At 41.4% G+C, this 17,605-nt stretch overlaps 1 protein-coding gene and 1 pseudogene across 2 annotated transcripts in view; one reads left to right on the forward strand and one right to left on the reverse strand.

The window, feature by feature from the left end:
- Positions 1–7,779: 7,779 nt before the first annotated feature.
- On the reverse strand, positions 7,780–8,323 carry LOC137211064 (dihydrofolate reductase pseudogene; annotated as a pseudogene).
- A 2,267-nt stretch (positions 8,324–10,590) lies between these two features.
- The window catches only part of DNAJC15 (DnaJ heat shock protein family (Hsp40) member C15), a 65,621-nt gene continuing 58,606 nt past the window's right edge, over positions 10,591–17,605 (forward strand). The window contains exon 1 of one of the 2 annotated variants that reach the window (XR_010937067.1): positions 10,591–10,747. Coding sequence is in view for 1 of the 2 variants with exons in the window: in XM_067713751.1 (XP_067569852.1) it covers positions 10,643–10,747 (105 nt within the window). In the remaining variant the exon portion in view is untranslated. The remainder of the gene's footprint in view (positions 10,748–17,605) is intronic. The other variant, XM_067713751.1, reaches the window with a different exon arrangement.

Consider the following 17,605-nt stretch of genomic DNA (forward strand, 5'->3'; position numbering starts at 1 on the left):
TCGCGCCCAAAAGGGTTTCTTCTTCGACCTCCTGCATGAGGACCAAGGAACCCCGGTGCACCGGCCTTCAATAAACCTCTTGCGTTTTGCATCGACTTCCGACTCTTGTTGTTTCCTGGGCGAGTCGAAACTCCTAGGAGACCGCGCAGGTCTAACAATATGTTAGAAAACGTCCATATTTTGCAGGAAATATATTGAAATATTCAGGGTGAAATGAAATGGTATCTTCATTTGCTTTAAAATACTTCATCCAAGAAAGGAAAATAGAGTACTTTTTGTGTGTGTGTGTGGGATCTTAGTTCCCCGACCAGGGATCAAGCCCATGCCCTTGGCAATGGAAGCACAGAGTCCTAACTACTGGACTGCCAGGGAAGTCCCTAGAGAGAGTATTGTGGCAGAATCTCGACGATTGTTGAGTCTGGATTTAGGGGCTATGAGGTCTCGTTATACTATTCTTTCTACTTTTAAATGCTTACACTTTAAAAAACAAAATTAAATAGAAATGAAAATAAAGGGAATTTTTACTTCATAAATAAAAATTTCAGAGATGGGGTAAACTTCAAATGAAGTTTGATTAAGGACTCAGTTTCTTTTTGACCTCCTTGTAGCTTTCAGGGGTGTTTGCTGCATCCTCAGGCCATGTCTTCTCATGGTCGTGAAACAGGAGGGAAGGAGGCAGGGCACAACCTTTGAGAGAATGACACAGCCCGAGGACATGACTTAAACTGATTAGAACCAAATGGATCCAAGATGGCGGACAACTTCCACTCGACCTTGAGCCTCACATCAGCAAGCTAAATGACACACCCACAGGAGCCATGACAGTTCCAAGACGGACCATAAAGATCAAAAAGTGGGCAGTGGCCCAATTCCTGGAAATCCCGCCCCTTCCTAAAATAGCTGGAATACTCCTGCCACTCATTAGCCTGTGAAATTCCCACCCCATAAAAACTAACAACCCCATACCCTGGTGTCTTTCTCACCTTCTGAGATGGCCCACACTCTGTGGAGTGTGTTTCTCTCGAAATAAATCCACTTCTTACCTATCACTTTGTCTCTCACTGAATTCTTTCTGCGATGAGACATCAAGAACCCGAGCTTCGTTGAGTCCTAAAACCAGGTGTGTGATCCCAGTTGGAAGACTGTGGGTTTTGGCCGGGTTTGAGTCCCAGCTGCATGGGTTCAAGTCCCAATCTGAGGTGCACAGTTTCAGTTGGTGCATTATGTGTCCTGGTTGGCCAGGACACTCCCAGTTACATCTATTGTCCTAACACAACTATTTATAGCACTATCTTTCATTCAAATGTGATCTAGTTTGGGATGATAAATTACAAGGTCACCCTAGCTCATGGCTGTCAAACGATTGTCAACCACAATTAGGGCTTCATGCTTCTCTGTTCACGTCCACCTGAATAGAAAGAAACTGCTTTCCCTGAAGCACACAGCAAACTTCTCCTATACTACCAATATCCCAGAAGGGCTATGTGCCCATCCATGAAACAAACACCACGACCAGAGTGGTGGGCCCACCCTGCCACTGCCCTAGTTTAGGCCTCAACATCTTATGCTCAGGCTATTGCAATAACTCCTTGTTGATCTCCCTTTTCTAGTTTTGGCACATCCATCCCACATCATCGCTACCAGAATGATCTTCCTAGCATGTAGATCTGATCACGTCACTACCACATTTGACATTTTTTCATGTCTTGCTTTGACCTATGAGATAAACTCTAAATGCCTTTTCTTATTAAATAAAGCTGGGCCGTATCTGGCCTTGGGTTATCTGTCTACCCTTATCCATCTTCATTGTCTTTGTACTTTAAGGTTAGCCAAACTGGATGACTTGCTGTACTATTCATATATGATGCCTTCTCTACCTCGTTCCCGACCCCCCAACCCAACCCCCTCCTCACCCCCGAGCCTGCCTCATTCTTATCAATCCAGCAAACTTGTATTCACCCTTCCGTGGCCAGCTTGAGCACTCGCTTCTCTGACTCCTGCCTGGGTCTTTTCTAGAACTTACTATGTATCTGGCATTGTTCGAAGAGCTTTACAAAAGTCAATTCATGTAATCCTCACACAGGAAGTGCTATTATTTAAATAGAAGAACAGACATACACTGTATCCACTATATCTATTCGTGTACCCTATGTTTACCTGCAGGGCCAAAGTCTTTTACTTGGGTGTGGGCCCTCTGATTCAGTTCTGCCTCCAATTTCTTCTACACTGGTGATCTATCCTCAATGACTACTAATTTGGGTTTGTTAAAATAAAGCGGGAACAAGACATTTTATAAACAAACTGTAGAATCATGCTCAGTTTTTATGAGTCTCTTACACCTGCCATTTGACGGCTTTTTTTTTTTCTAACTTGCTTTTGTCGAGTCTTTCCAAAGCATTTAATTTCATTTCTGTAAACACAACTCCTTGCGCCCCCAACACTTATACTTTATCACTTTGTAATGTCTAATCAGATTATATCATTTCAAAGACAAGACAACTACTTGGGGATCAAACGCAACAGTTGGGGCTGAGAAGAAAGAAGAAAATATACAAGGAAACAAGCAGGTGAAAGAGGTAATATAAGGAAAAGAGTAACTAACACTTTATAGAACTTACTCGGTATATAGAGTAAGTTGTAGATATGTTCTAAGAGCTTTACAAAAGTCAATTCATGTAATCCTCACGCAGGAGGTGCTATTATTATCCCCTACTTTACTGACGAGAAACTGAGGCACACAGAGGTCAGTTTATTTATTTTTTGCCAAAAGTCTTTTTAAAAAAAACAAATGTTTAAAACCTTTTTTTTATTGAGATATATCTAAGATGTAGTACCAATACCTGCTTTTCTTTTAAAAAGTCTATTGAATGTAGTGTTACCTGTCTCTGAAGTGATTTAACTAATAAAAATAGGCCAATGAAAATTTCATGTGGATTCCCCTTTGGGTTTCACAAGAAGCATTCCTCTTCATTCTCAGGGAAGCCAGAGAAGTAAATTTAGCTAAATCAGGAAGAGATCCTTCTGGGGAGAGAGAGGACTTAATTGTTCTTGTTTCTGTCCCATTTTTTTTGCTGGTGAGGGTAACCTTAGCAAAGAACCAAAGTCTGACAACTGAGTAGTCTTTGTGGAAGATTTTTCTTTAAAGGTGGCTACTGCTGTAGGAGGAGATACCCAAAGCAGCAGTGGAACTGGGGCAAACCTGCAAGCAACCAGCAATCTGCTCTCAGTAGGTGGAATGCGAGCTACAACCCTGCTGAGCCCAACTCCCTTCTATCTTGTTATCCTCTCCCCTGCCAGGTTCTCCTTTCTCCTCTTTTCCTGACTTCCACTCTGGAAGCTTCCCTCCAGTTCTTGAGCAGAGGCAGCAGCTGCTGTAAGAGGAGCTGCATTTGACCTGGGTCTTGCTTTAATTGCTCCTTTGCTCCAGGCTGGAAAACTGTGACTGCAAGGGCCCAGCCACTAGGGGACACCATAACCCTCCTGTGAAGTGGAGTCTGTGAACTCCAAGAAATCAGATACAGTAAGTCCCCTACATAAGAAGGAGTTCCCTTCCGAGAGCGCGTTCGTAAGTCCCACGAAATTAGCCTAGGTACCCAACTAACACAACCCACTATATAGTACTGTACTGTAATAGGTTTATAATACTTTTCACACAAATCATACATAAAAAACAAACACAAAAAACGAAGAAAACATTTTTAATCTTACAGTACACTACCTTGAAAATACAGCAGTCCAGTACAACAGCTGGCATCCAGGGGCTGGCATCGAGTGAACAGGCAAGAAGAGTTACTGGCTGGCGGAGGGAGAGGTGGTGTGAGATGGCAGAGCTGAAGGATCTTCAGCAACAGGAGATGGAGGGCAAGCTGCAATTTCACTCACGCCTGACGGTGATGGCACAGGTCTGGTTCCTTGCTGGATTCAATTCCACCCTTCTGAAAAAAATGACCCAGTGATGTCTGGGAAGTCGCTCTTTTATTCTCGTCGTAGATGACATGGTAGCACTGGATTGCATTCTGAATGGCTGCTGCAACCTTTGTGTACCGTTCTAGGTTCGGGTCCTGTGCCTCAAAACCAGTGCCTCCTCAAATAAAGAATATCCCCTTGCCATTTCCTGTGTCATGAATCTCTTCGGTTCTTCAGTTACTTCTTCTTCCTCTTGTCTCTCTTCGTCCTTTCTCTGGCCCTCCAATCTCATCAGGTCTTCATTAGTAAGCCCCTCGTGTTGCACAGCAAGGAGTTCAATGAAGTCGTCCTCTTGCAGATCTAGCTACGGCTTCTCGCTGAGGGTCACTAAGTGGCTGAAGACCTCTTTGGATTCCTCATCCACCTTCTCAAATCCACAAAAATCATGAACAAATTGCGGGCAAAGTTTCTTCCAAACCCCATTCATGGTGACGGCCGTAACCTCACGCCAAGCAAAGTCAATGATTTTATAGCCTTGTAGATGTTATAGTCCTTCCAAAATTGTCACAAGGTTGTTCCTGATTCGTCACTTGCCTTTACTGCCTGACGAAAAGTGTAACGTAAATAATATTTCTTGGAAGTCGCTGTAACTCCCTGGTCCATAGGCTGGCTGAGTGACATAGTATTCGGTGGAAGATACACCACTTTGACGTTGGGATGAAAGTCGTCCGTGCATGGGGAGTGGCCCGGAGCACTGTCGAGCAGCAAAAGAATGTTGAATGGGATGTCTGTCTCCAAGCAATATTTCTCTACCTCCGGGATAAAGTGGTGGAAAAACCCGTCCTGGAAAATGGCTTGGGTAACCCAGGCTTTGGGGTTACTCTTCCACACAACAGGAAAAGAGCCCTTGGCTATGTTTTAAGGGCTCTTGGGTTCTCTGAATGATAGACTAAGAGACACTTCAGTTTCATATCACCGGAAGCACTTCCACCAAACAACAGAGTTAGCCTATCCTTTGCTGCTTTATAGCCTGACATCAACTTTTCCTCCTCACTGATGTAACCTTGGTCTGGCATCCTCTTCCAGTACAGTCCTGTCTCATCCACATTAAAAACATGCTCGGGTCAATACGTGCCTTCATCAATAATTTCTCAAAGCAATTCAGGAAATTCCCTGGCAGCTACCGAATCTGCATTCTCTGCCTTGCCACTTACTTTTACATTGTGAAGGTTGGCTCTAGCCCTGAACGGATGAAACCAGCCATGGCTGACATTAAAAGATGTGCCCTCTGATTCTTTGCTGTGTTTCTTCTTCAAGTCCTCAGAAAGGCTTTTAGCTTTCCCTTGAATCAGCATTAAGCTGAGCGGGACTCGACGTTGATGCTGATCTTGCATCTGCACACTGAGAAGTTTCTCCATCTCTTTTTTTTCTTTTTTCCCCACATGTGAACATTTATTAAACATTTTTGAGTATTACACGCAATTTGTTTCCTTTACTTAGCAATTTTTGGCATTTTTCTGTCAGAACTTCATTCTTTTGAACTGCTGCAGATGTTACATTTTATAGACATATTGGTTAGTTATTTCTTATTAATCAACATTTGGGCTGTTTCCAAGTTTGAAAAAAAAAGTTGCAACAAATACGCTTGGGTCCACTTCTTTGTACAGGATTAATTTCTAGAAGTGGAAGTTCTGTGTCCAAACCCAGAATAGTTTGAATTTTAATTCATGTTGCTAACTTACACTCTAAAAATATTGTACCAATTTATAAGGCAGAAAATGCTTTTTTTTTTTTTTTGGATACTTAACCTAAATCTTTGCTAACGTGATGGGTAAAACATGTTTTAATTTTCATTTTTTAATTCTGTGAAATTTAGTTTCTAACTTACTAATTTTGGTTTCTAGCAATATTCATTCTCAATTTATTACCTCTGAATTTTTAATTTTAGCCATTACGCTTGATATTAGATTATTCTATTTTGTAAAGAGCAGCCGATTCTTGTTCTATCATTGTAACATCCCATGCAATCTCACTGAAGATCAGAAACAAAGTTTTTTAAGGTCTCTCCTTTAACCACCGAAATGGTAGTCTCATACCTGCCTTTTTACGATCCCTGTGGAATATCCTGGAGTTCCCCCACCTTTATTTATTTATTTATTTATTAACATGTTTATTGGAGTAAAATTGCTTTACAATGGTGTGTTAGTTTCTACTTTATAACAAAGTGAATCAGCTATACATATACATATAGCCCCATATCCCCTCCCTCTTGTGTCTCCCTCCCACCCTCCCTATCCCATCCCTCTAGGTGATCACAGAGCACGGAGCTGATCACCCTGTGCTATGTGGCTGCTTCCCACTAGCTATCTATTTTACATTTGGTAGTGTATATATGTCCAGGCCGCTCTCTCACTTCGTCACAGCTTACCCTTCCCCCTCCCCATGTCCTCAAGTCCCTTCTCTATGGCTGCGTCTTTATTCCTGTCCTGCCCCTAGGTTCTTCAGAACCTTTTTTTTTTTTAGATTCCATATATATGTGTTAGCATACGGTATTTATTTTTCTCTTTCTGACTTACTTCACTGTGCATGACAGTCTCTAGGTCCATTCACCTCACTACAAATATCTCAATTTCGTTTCCTTTTATAGCTGAGTAATATTCCATTGTATATATGTGCCACATCTTCTTTATCCATTCATCTGTTGATGGACACTTAGATTGCTTCCATGTCCTGGCTATTATAAATAGAGCTGCAATGAATGTTGTGGTACATGACTCTTTGGATTATGGTTTTCTCAGGGTATATGCCCAGTAGTGGGATTGCTGGGTCATACGGTAGCTCTACTTTTAGTTTTTTAAGGAACTTCCATACTGTTCTCCATAATGGCTGTATCAATTTACATTCCCACCAACAGTGCAAGGGGGTTCCCTTTTCTCCACATCCTCTCCAGCAACTATTGTTTGTAGATTTTTTGATGATGGCCATTCTGACTGGTGTGAGGTAATACCTCATTGCATTTTGATTTGCATTTCTCTAATGATTAGTGATGTTGAGCATCCTTTCATGTGTTTGTTGGCAATCTGTATATCTTCTTTGGAGAAATGTCTCTTTAGGTCTTCTGCCCATTTTTGGATTGGGTTGTTTGTTTTTTTGATATTGAGCTGCATGAGCTGCTATATCCTGGAGTTTTCAACTTATTGACTCCTGGTCTGAGTGAACAGAATTTTTTTCAGAAATGTGATATAAAGTAATTCACAGTCCCTCTTTTTTTTTTTTTTTTTTTTGCTGTACGTTGGCCTCTCACTGTTGTGGCCTCTCCCGTTGTGGAGCACAGGCTCCAGATGCGCAGGCTCAGCGGCCATGGCTCGCGGGCCCAGCCACTCCGCGGCATGTGGGATCTTCCCGGACCGGGGCACGAACCCATGTCCCCTGCATCGGCAGGCGGACTCTCAACCACTGCGCCACCAGGGAAGCCCCACAGTCCCTCTTTTGATCTAATTTTAATAATTGAATGCTAGCTCTTCTGTTTATAATCCATTTCTGACCTTTGGACCCATCTGCCTAGCTCCTAGCTCTATGGGCTCTGGTTGTTTCAACTCATGCTACCAGGGGAGTCTCCCACTTTGGGCTGTCTTGGTAGATATTCTGCCCTAGGCAGGTGCTGGTCACCTATTCTTGACTCCTGATGGGTATTCAGACAGTTACAGCAAGAAATGTTTCACAAATGGTATCTGATAGAGTCTAGTTAAGATTAATGGGGAATAAAAGTGCTTTGCTTAGAAATAATTATCCATGGATCTAAAATCAACAAAAGTCTCTATAACAAAAAATACATAATTTTGGGGGGAGGGGTAGGAGGAGGCTTGAAATAGATCAGAAAACACTTTCACATTTATCGTTCTTTTCATAGACTTCAAATTTGTACTTAATGCCTTTCTCCTCCTGGACGTCAGAAAGAACACCTGGATATTCTGGGATAAGTTTATATTTTTCCAAATCAATTTTTGGAAAAAATGTGTCACTTTCAAATTCCTGCATGATCCTTGTCACGAATAGTCTAAGGTGGCCTGGCTTGTTCGTGGCTTCCTTATAAACAGAACTGCCCGCCACTATCCAAACCATGTCCACTTTATTTGTTAATTCTGGTCGCTCAGTAAGTTTTAAGGCGTCATCCAGACTTTTGGCAAGAAAATGAGCTCCCTGTGGAGGTTCCTTGAGTTCTCTAATGAGAACTATGTTAATTCTGTCCCTTAAAGGTCGATTCTTCTCTGGAATGAATGGCGAACCAGGTTTTCCTACCCATAATCACCAAATTCTGTTTACCTTCTACTGAAGAGGTTGTGGTCATTCTCTGGAAATACCTGTATTCATTCCTGAGCAGGGGCCAGGGCAGGTCCCTGTTCTTGCCGATGTCCATGTTCTGCCCATGTACACAGCGACCATGCAGTTTAGTGGATGAACCACGACAGCGGCAGAAAACACTTCCGAGCTAGGGTGTCACACTGACGCGGGGATTACCCGCCAGCTTGGCGCGAAATTCCTCCATCACTTTTCCACGCTTCTTCTATATTATTGTTGACATCATCGGCATGGCAGACTTTACACATTCCATGATCTTGTTCTTGTTCTTTAGAATCGTGCCGGTGGTTGAACGATTCATGTTATAAGAATGAACCACGTCCACCATCTTGTCGCCTCACTCCACTCTCTCAATTATTTTTACTTTTGTTTCCACTGTTATCCCTTTGTACTTCTTAGCAGTACCAGCTACAACATCGCTGTTTTTACGCTTGCTTCTGGACATCCTGCACTTAAAATAAAGGTACTGTACTACTGTACTCTATACAGTACTGTACAGTAAAGTACATAAAAGCACAACCACTTGTAGAGGATGCACACGTGACAGTGTACTCCAGACACGTGAACTAACTTATGTGATTGGACATGCGAACGCACGTTCACATTTTGAAAGTTCATAACTTGAAGGTTTGTATGTAGGGGACTTACTGTATCTTATTTATTTACTTGGCATTGTAGACTCAGTGCCGAGTAGAGTGTCTGATACCTAACAGATGCTTAACACATATTTATCGAATATATGAATGGATGAGTGAATGAATGACGTGTGGGTTCCAATCCAATTTATTTACTTAGTTCACCAACGTCCTCGATACTTGTGGATCAGTCTAATGAAAATTAATCTATGTAATAAGGCCATTTTTCTGAAGAGTCTTGGCATGTTTTTTTTTTTTAACCCAGTTCTACATGCCACCTTTTTCATTTCTGTGTGTTTGTTTCCAGCTAACATTTCCAGTCTTCCTCCTCTTTCATGTAAAAAAGTCTTACCCATTTGTTACTGACCACCTCAATGGCTCAGTCTCCACCAACCCTCCTCTGATGACCCTGGTTAAAAATGGCCACTCCCTCCCAGAAACACCAATCAAATTGTGGTAGTAACTCTCTTCTTAAGTGTATTGTACAAATTACTTCCATATTCTTTTTTTTTCCTTTTTTCATTTTATCCTTACAATTTCCCTGAGTCAGAATGTTGGAGAAATGTTACTCCCCTGCCACAGGTAAGGAGAGATTTGAAGCAGTTAATGGGTATATTCAGGAACACAAGCCTAGAAAATGAAGGAACATACACCAGAACTCAGATCTCTTCTATCCTCCTAGTCCCTTCCTCTTTATACTGCTGTATGATGCATATAGTCTCATGCTCTGGAATACATTATAATCACTTCGTATTAGTTTTATCTTCCCTACTGGATTGTAAATTCCTCCAGGCCCTAACTTCTTGGGCTTGCTAATAATATTAACTAAATCAATAAATTAGTAGATCCTCAAAACTTTTAAATCAGGAATTAAAAAAAGAAAGAAAAGATTTGTAAGCTGCTTTTGCAATGGGTATAAAAGGCAAAAGAGCTCCAAGTTGGTACAGGAGTTGGAAAGCACTACATTGGCTTCATTTGTTGGTTAATTTTTGCTCCAAAAGGCTTTACTTAAAAATTAATAATAATAAATCTGAAAAATAAAATAAAGAAAAAAACGGATAACAAAGTGGGTCTTTCTATATCCGAGTCAGTACAAAACCATTTGTGGGGTGGAAGGTTATAAGTTTCTTCTTTGTAATTTCATCTTACATATAGCCAGTCATATGGCGGGAAGGGGTGGAGTAAGCAGATTGCCACTTCTGTTGCCCTCATGGATGGGAGAACCGTGGTATTATGAAGTATGATCAGTGGTTGGGCGGGGTGTGTGTGGGAGGGCAGGTTTAGAAAGGTCTGGTGTGGGTCTCAGGGAACGTCAGGGAACTTCGGCACTGCACTTAGACTCTCTGGGTCTCTCCTGGTCCGGCATCTGATGAGACCAACATCAGATCTAACATCAGACTGCAGGGCTTAACCCCAGGCTCTCAGGTCGGGATAGGGGAAGGAAGACGGGCCCCATCACGCTTTGCCCCAACGAGTCCCAACATTGGCTTTAGGCCTGCAAATCTGAAACAAAGAAAAAACTCCTCCACATCCTAGGGGCCCCAGCTCGGATCTGACCTTTGGCTTGAGGGGACAAGTTGGTCTGAGCCTGCGTGAGAACGAGATCCCTTGGGGCCCCGCCCTCCACTAGCGCAGCGGGAGAGGCATAGGTAAAACCCGCGAACGGACCCGCCCTAACTAGTTTGTCCCTGCGGCCGCCTCGTAGGCAGCGGGGCGTTCCGAGTGCCCCGCGCCGCATAGCCATGGCTGCCCGTGGCGGCGTCGCCGGCGCCGGCGAGAGCCTGCGCTACGCTGGGGACTCGCCGCCCCCGACCAAGCGGTCGGACGCCGACACTGACCCGAGACTGGTGAGTCTGCCGGCTCTCCTGCCGTTCTCCCGCTCCAAGCTGCCCGAGCCTACCCGCTAGCGCTCCCCCACCGCCCCCACCCCAGTCCCTGTCTCACCTCTCTGCGCCCTTACCCCCGAACCGGGGTCGTCCCTGTGTTCATCCACTATCTTTGTACCACCCCTCATTTATTCAGAGTTGATGCTCCTCGGTGCCCGGCGTTGACGAGTAGGCGTGTTCGGAGAATCTCTGGTCCCTCAAGGAGCTTTCATTCTTGTCGGGAAGACAGCCCAGAGAATAGGCAATTGCAGATGCAGTGTGATAAGTGCTGTAGGGTGCGTGTTCCCATCATGTAGGAGGAGACCCCAGTCCAGTCTTTCGGGGCTAGGGGGTGAGGTCAGGGGAGGCTTCTAGGAGAAAGCGTTGTAACCATCGTTGTAAAACTAAGGTCTGAAGAATGAGTAGCAGCAGATTCGGTGAAGAGGAAGAAGCGTTTCAGGCGCCAGTAGTATCATCTACAGAGTCGTAGGCCAGGTAAACAGGGCCCAGTCAGACACAGTAAGGGGGTCTCATCAGGCTGAAATGTAGAGCTGGGAAAAGAAACTGTCCAGTGGAAACAATGCGAGCCGCATACGTGTGTTTAGATTTTCAGTAGCCATATTTAAGAAGTGAAAAAAATAGGTGGATTTAATTTTAACAATGCATTTTTATTTAATCCAGTATGTCCACAGTGATATTTTGACGTGAAATCAATATAAACATTATTTTGTTTTCAAATAAATTTATTTATTTATTTTTGGCCGCGTTAGGTCTTTGTTGCTGCTCACAGGCTTTCTCTAGTTGCCGCCAGCGGGGGCTACTCTTCGTTGTGGTGCGCGGGCTTCTCTTGTTGCAGAGCACGGGCTCTAGGCGCGTGGGCTTCAGTAGTTGTGGCACGCGGGCTCAGTAGTTGTGGCTCATGGGCTTAGTTGCTCCTCGGCATGTGGGATCTTCCGCATGTGGGATCTTCCCCGACCAGGGCTCGAACCCCTGTCCCCTGCGTTTTGATGAGCTTTAATCAGAGGAGTGACCTGTTGGACAATTGTAAAGTTCTCTCAGGCTACGTGTGAGAAGAATGGATTAGTTGGAGAAAGTCTGTTTTATCCCTTTTCCACACCACCTTCCGTGTTGATCCAGCCAACAGTGATATGTCTTGCCCTTAGATGCACAGCACTTGTTGTCCATACTGTTCGTTGACTAGTCATACACAGTCTTGTGACATCTTTTATGTTGACCTGTCATTTTCCAGCATTTTTTTGTTTCTTAAGAGCAGAGACTGGGTGTTTGCTTCAAGTAAGCACTCAATTTGTAAGCGCTCAGTTATCGTTACTTAACTGATAAATTTCTGGAACAGAGTCAGTGGGCTGGAAAGGTTTCAGAAAGCAATATGCTTTTGTTCAACAGACATTTCTTGAGCACTGCTGGATACCAGCCAGGTATCATCCTTGGAAGAAGTAAACGAACAAAACAGATAAAAAGTTTGAAGTAGCAAACTCTTCGAGTTCCTGCTATGTCTGATTCATTCCATACCACAGCCCTGTGAAGAAGGTCCTTTTCAGTTGTCACTTAAACGAGGAGATGGAGACTCAGAAAGTGGTAACTCATCCAGGATCATTCTCCTAATAAGCGGTGGGCCTAGGGTTCTAAATCCTAACACTCTTTCCGCTGTGACTTGCTGACTCCTTAGAAATAAGGCTTTCTTTCTTTTTTTTATTATTTAACTTTTTTTAAAATTGAAGTATAGTTGATTTACTATGTTATGTTGGTTTCAGGTGCACAGCAGAGTGATTCGGATATATATATATTCAGGTTCTTTTTCCTTATAGGTTATTACAAAATATTTCAAAATATTGAAGATAGATCCCAGAAATAAGGCTTTCTGAATAGAGTGTTCAGTCTGTGATGTAAACTGGATAAGATATTAGGTTAGGTAGAACTCATCTCTCTATGGAGAGTTGTAAAAATCTCAGTACTGGACTGATTTGCAAGGCAATTGGAGCCCTGTGGTATTTTGAAGATAGAAATAATATTGGTGATTTTTTTACATCTGTAGGTACTTTTATTTGGAAAAGGGAGTGTATAGAATCCAAGCTATCAGTTAGGAGACATCTTTAGTAGTCTGGGCACGTGAAGGCTAAAGTGTAGGCCAGTGATTCTAAACCTGTCCAGCCCAGAGCCCCCTTTTTATAACAAATATTAAAGTTTCCTGTAATATCCTAAAGATTTATAGGCAATAAAAAATACCCATAAGCATAATTTAAAAAAATCAGTGTACTGCTCTAATTGAAGCATAAAGGTAAAATAAGTATTTTATTAGAAAATAATGTGTCTACTATTTAAATACGTAAGTACTCAGGCATGATTACATTAGAAGACACAACGAAGAACTGATCAGTTGCTGGCATATTGCACCAGTGCAAAGAAATCATTGTGAGTGGGATGGCTATAAATGCAGGCTGATTTCAGATGTATTACATTGGCAGTTCAAATACCATAAGAGCCATTGTCATCGGCAAACTAATTTTTCCCAAGTTGTGAACAATTTTTGGTAAAATTTTGAATGAAACAAAGTGGAATCTTACCTCAATTTACATGATAGCTGCAATTCTGGAAAATTCAGTCTTCACTAAAATGGTGCAAAAATGATATATTTTATATGTAGTAAAGTCCTAGACTAAGATGATCATAGATAGGCTTTTCACCTACTCAGTGTCCAGTAGAGTCTTTTAAAATCTTGAGGGATGCGGGCAGTTGTTTGTTGTCCTGTGTTGTCTCATATATTTTAGGACTTCTAGGATCCATAGTCCTCATCCACTAAATAGCCTCCTTCCTATCCAACTTATCGTGACAACCAGAAAATGTCCTTGCAAATTTTCAAAAGGTCCCTAAGGGGCTGTTCTGCTTCTGTAGGGAATCACTGGTCCAGGCAGTGACCAATGATGAGGTGGAACATAAGAGAGTTGATAATAATAACTTTGGGGAAACTTAGAAGTACTGAAAGTGATGGGAGGTTGACAAAGTGTAGGATAACAAAGAACAAATGACCTAAGTATGGGATATATTTGCTAATCTTATTGAAAATAGTAGAAAATCAAATGTTTGTCAAGGAATTGAAGAAGACATTTTTCATACCATTTTTTAAAAAGATGCAATTTATTTTAAAGTTTTTGAAATATATATCTGCAGTTGTAGATGTTAAATAACTGTCTCATGTAAGCTTTCCTTTAGGGATTAAGAATTCAGGTTCATTAGCCTGTTTGGGAGATTAAAAGCTAAAAATGTAGGAGGAAATACCTGCATAGGACTTTGAATAAAATACTATCTTACAATTAATTGTTTAATAATCACAAGTCATGACCAGACTTTGCTTTAGCAAAGCTGCTTCTCATGGACAAGTAGAAAAGAAACTTTAAAGTTAAGAGGAGAGTATTAACAATTTTTAAAGCAGTTTGAACAAAATTCAGTTTGTATGACTTGGTAGCCTTTCAATTTTCAGTACTTTCCTGAAGAGTGTGACTCCTAGTATTATTAGGATGATGTAACATGTAAGAAAATCAGCCACATATATGTTTCAGTGTAAGCAAACCTTATACATGAAAATCAAAACCTATCAGGCATGTAAATTATCAAGTGCTTATTCATTACCAAAAAAAAGAGACCACTTTTATTTTTCAATTGCAATTGGAATTTAAAATATTCACCTTGAAGCTTACCTTTGAAGAAATCACATGGATTATGTATTGTATATCCATATTTTTAACCTTGCCCTATTCTTTCCTCACTGTAAAACAGTGTTCCTATCATTGTTATCATAAGAGGAGGCTAAAATGTAAGCTCCCTGAAGAGGGACTTTGCTGTCTGTGTATTTCCAACATTTATAAAGGTGCCTGTTATGTGGTAAGCACTTTAAAAATAAATTGTTTAATGAGTACATGTTATTCTGGAATGGGAAGGAATGAGAAGAATAGAGTTAATAAGAATTTTCAGTTGTCTACCAGTGAGTCCTACAAATAAAGATACAAAATTCAGCTTATCTAAAATGTAGCTCGTTATATCCCCTCCCTACGCATGGTGATTCTCACCTATCCACTACCTTGAATAATGCCATCAACACTCCACTTTCTCCCTTCTCACTGTTATTCTGTTGGTCTAGCCTCTCTCCTCTGACCTATTGTATTGATAATAGCCTTTAAAAACAGGTCTCTTTGCTTCTGGTCCTTTACAGCCATCAGTTATTTTTCTATACTACACAGCTAATTATGGTACTATAATTTTTTAAATTAATTTACCAAGTTCCTTTTTATAAATTTACCAAGGTCCAAACTTCCCATGATAATTATATAAATTGTATAAATATGCCATTGTGATATACAGGACTGTTCATGAACTAACCCCTAAATGACTGACTTACGCAGCCTCATTCTCCATCTCCTTCACTGTACTGTACCCTGTGCTATGACTTTACTTACTGTAGTTTTCTCCTCTGTCTGAAATTCGTTGCCTGGCAAACTGCTGTTCTTTTTTTTTTTTTAATATATTTACTTTATTTATTTTTATTTTTGGCCGCATTGGGTCTCCATTGCTGCGCACGGGCTTTTCTTTTAGCTGTGGCGAGTGGGGGCTGCTCCTCCTTGCGGTGCGCGGGCCTCCCATTGGGTGGCCTCTCTCGCTGCAGAGCATGGGCTCTAGGCACGCGGCCCTCAGTACTTGTGGCACTCAGGCTCAGCAGTTGTGGCTCGCGGGCTCCAGAGCGCAAGCTCAGCAGCTGTGGCGCACGGGCCTAGCTGCTCTGCGCATGCGGTATCCTCCCGGACCAGAGCTCGAACCTGTGTCCCCTGCACTGGCAGGCAGTGATTCCTAACCGCTGCGCCACCAGGGAAGCCCCTGCTGCTCATTTTTTAAGACTCAGGTTACTGATGTGAAGCCTTACCTGACTCGAGTTCCCTTTCCCTAGTAGAATAAAGTTGTTTTATCCTAAGTACTTCCTTAGAAAGTCATATACAGTTTTTTATTAAATTATTTCTTATACTATATCAAAATTATTTGTATATGTATAAGCACCTAGGTTGTGAAGTCTTAGGGCAAGAACTTATATGCTTGCTTCTGTGATTGGCATTGCAGTTGATACATGGTAGTTACTTGTTTATTAAATGAACAGCTATTAACTTTTATTACTACTGAGTGGCTTAATAAATAAACATGGATGTTTGGTTCAACATATTGATGCATGTATTCTTTTTCTGTTGGATTTCTCCTTTATGTTAGTTTCTAAGGGAGAAGAATCTGTGTCTGTCTTGCTCACTACTCTGCCCAGAATTTAGGACAAAGTCTGTCATAGATACTAAATAAGTATTTGTATACTTATAGATAAATGCTAAACAAATGTTTGTTGAGTGACTAGTCTCCATATTTCTCCATCACAGCTACCATTTTGATGCAGAATTTATTATTTTTTAAAAATTTTCCTCTGGTACAACTATTGTCTATCTTGAAAGTTGAATGTTGCAGTCTCAAGATAGAAGTTTTAGCATTTTATAACACTTCCAGGCAGTTCATATTTATCTAGAAGGTTATTTACTGCTTTTGCTGTTTTGGAAGAATATAATGCCTTAGGGAATTTGTAAACAATTTTGATGCTTTTTTTTTCCCCAGCAGTATCAGCTATGATGGAGTGGGCTGTTTTCCCAGTTCTCAGAAATTCTTTGATTCAAGATGGTGGAACATTTAAAGTAATGTGTGTTTGTGTGTGTGTGTTTTTCTGGTGGATATTTGAAACTAGATGATAGTAACAGATACCTGACTTGGCCCAATTGTTGAATTGCTGGCATTATTTAAATAGTACTTCTTCTCCTTTTTGAAACATGTCTTTTAAACTAAAATTAGATATTCTTTACAGGCAAGGACCAAGTTTTAAGGATCCTTGTTCTCTCAGTTCTCAGCATGGTACCAGCCTTGGTTACTGCTCTATAAATCCACTGAATAATTAAATTAACAAAGGAATGAAACAACTAGATGGAAGAAAAACAGAGGATTAGAGGACATGTTTTACAGTATGATGTACTGATGGCCTTAAGGAATAAAAAAGACTAAGATAAATGATATTCTCTCTCTGATTTTTTTTAATTGTAAAGACAGACATAAAATATAAGCATGTATTAAATATTAGGTGTAGTCAGAGTACACATGATGCTCTGACTTCTTCTGACGTGCTTTTCCAAATTTTGGTAACTTTATTGCTTGATGCCTCTGATAACACAGGCAGTCTCCAACTCTGTTTTTAAAGTTTGTCGATTCAATTCAGTATAATAGATTTTTTTTTTTTAACACCAAATACATAGAAGCTATATACGAGGTGTGTGTGGGGAGATGAGTGAGCCAGGATTGCCACCTTCAAGGACAGAGGGCAGCAAACTTCTTTTGTAAAGGGCTGAATAGTATTTTAGGTTTGCAGACCTTATGGCTTCTGTCACACTACCAAACTCTGCTGTTGTAAAGCAGAAGCAGCCATAGACATACAGCCTAGCTGCAATGATGTTAAAGTTTTACTCACCAAGAACTTTATTACTGTATAGTACTTACAGTATTTCTAAATGTGTTACATGGTTTTGGTAAAGATTTTTTTTAATTAATTAATTTATTTTTGGTTGCGTTGGGTCTTCGTTGCTGTGGGTGGGCTTTCTCTAGTTGCGGCGAGCAGGGGCTACTCTTCATTGCAGTGCGCGGGCTTCGCATTGCGGTGGCTTCTCTTGTTGCAGAGCACAGGCTCTATGTTCGTGGGCTTCAGTAGTTGTGGCACGCAGGCTCTAGAGCGCAGGCTCAGTAGTTGTGGTCCATGGGCTT

The sequence above is a fragment of the Pseudorca crassidens genome, chromosome 18 (genome assembly GCF_039906515.1).
Source record: "Pseudorca crassidens isolate mPseCra1 chromosome 18, mPseCra1.hap1, whole genome shotgun sequence".
Lineage (NCBI taxonomy): Eukaryota > Metazoa > Chordata > Mammalia > Artiodactyla > Delphinidae > Pseudorca > Pseudorca crassidens.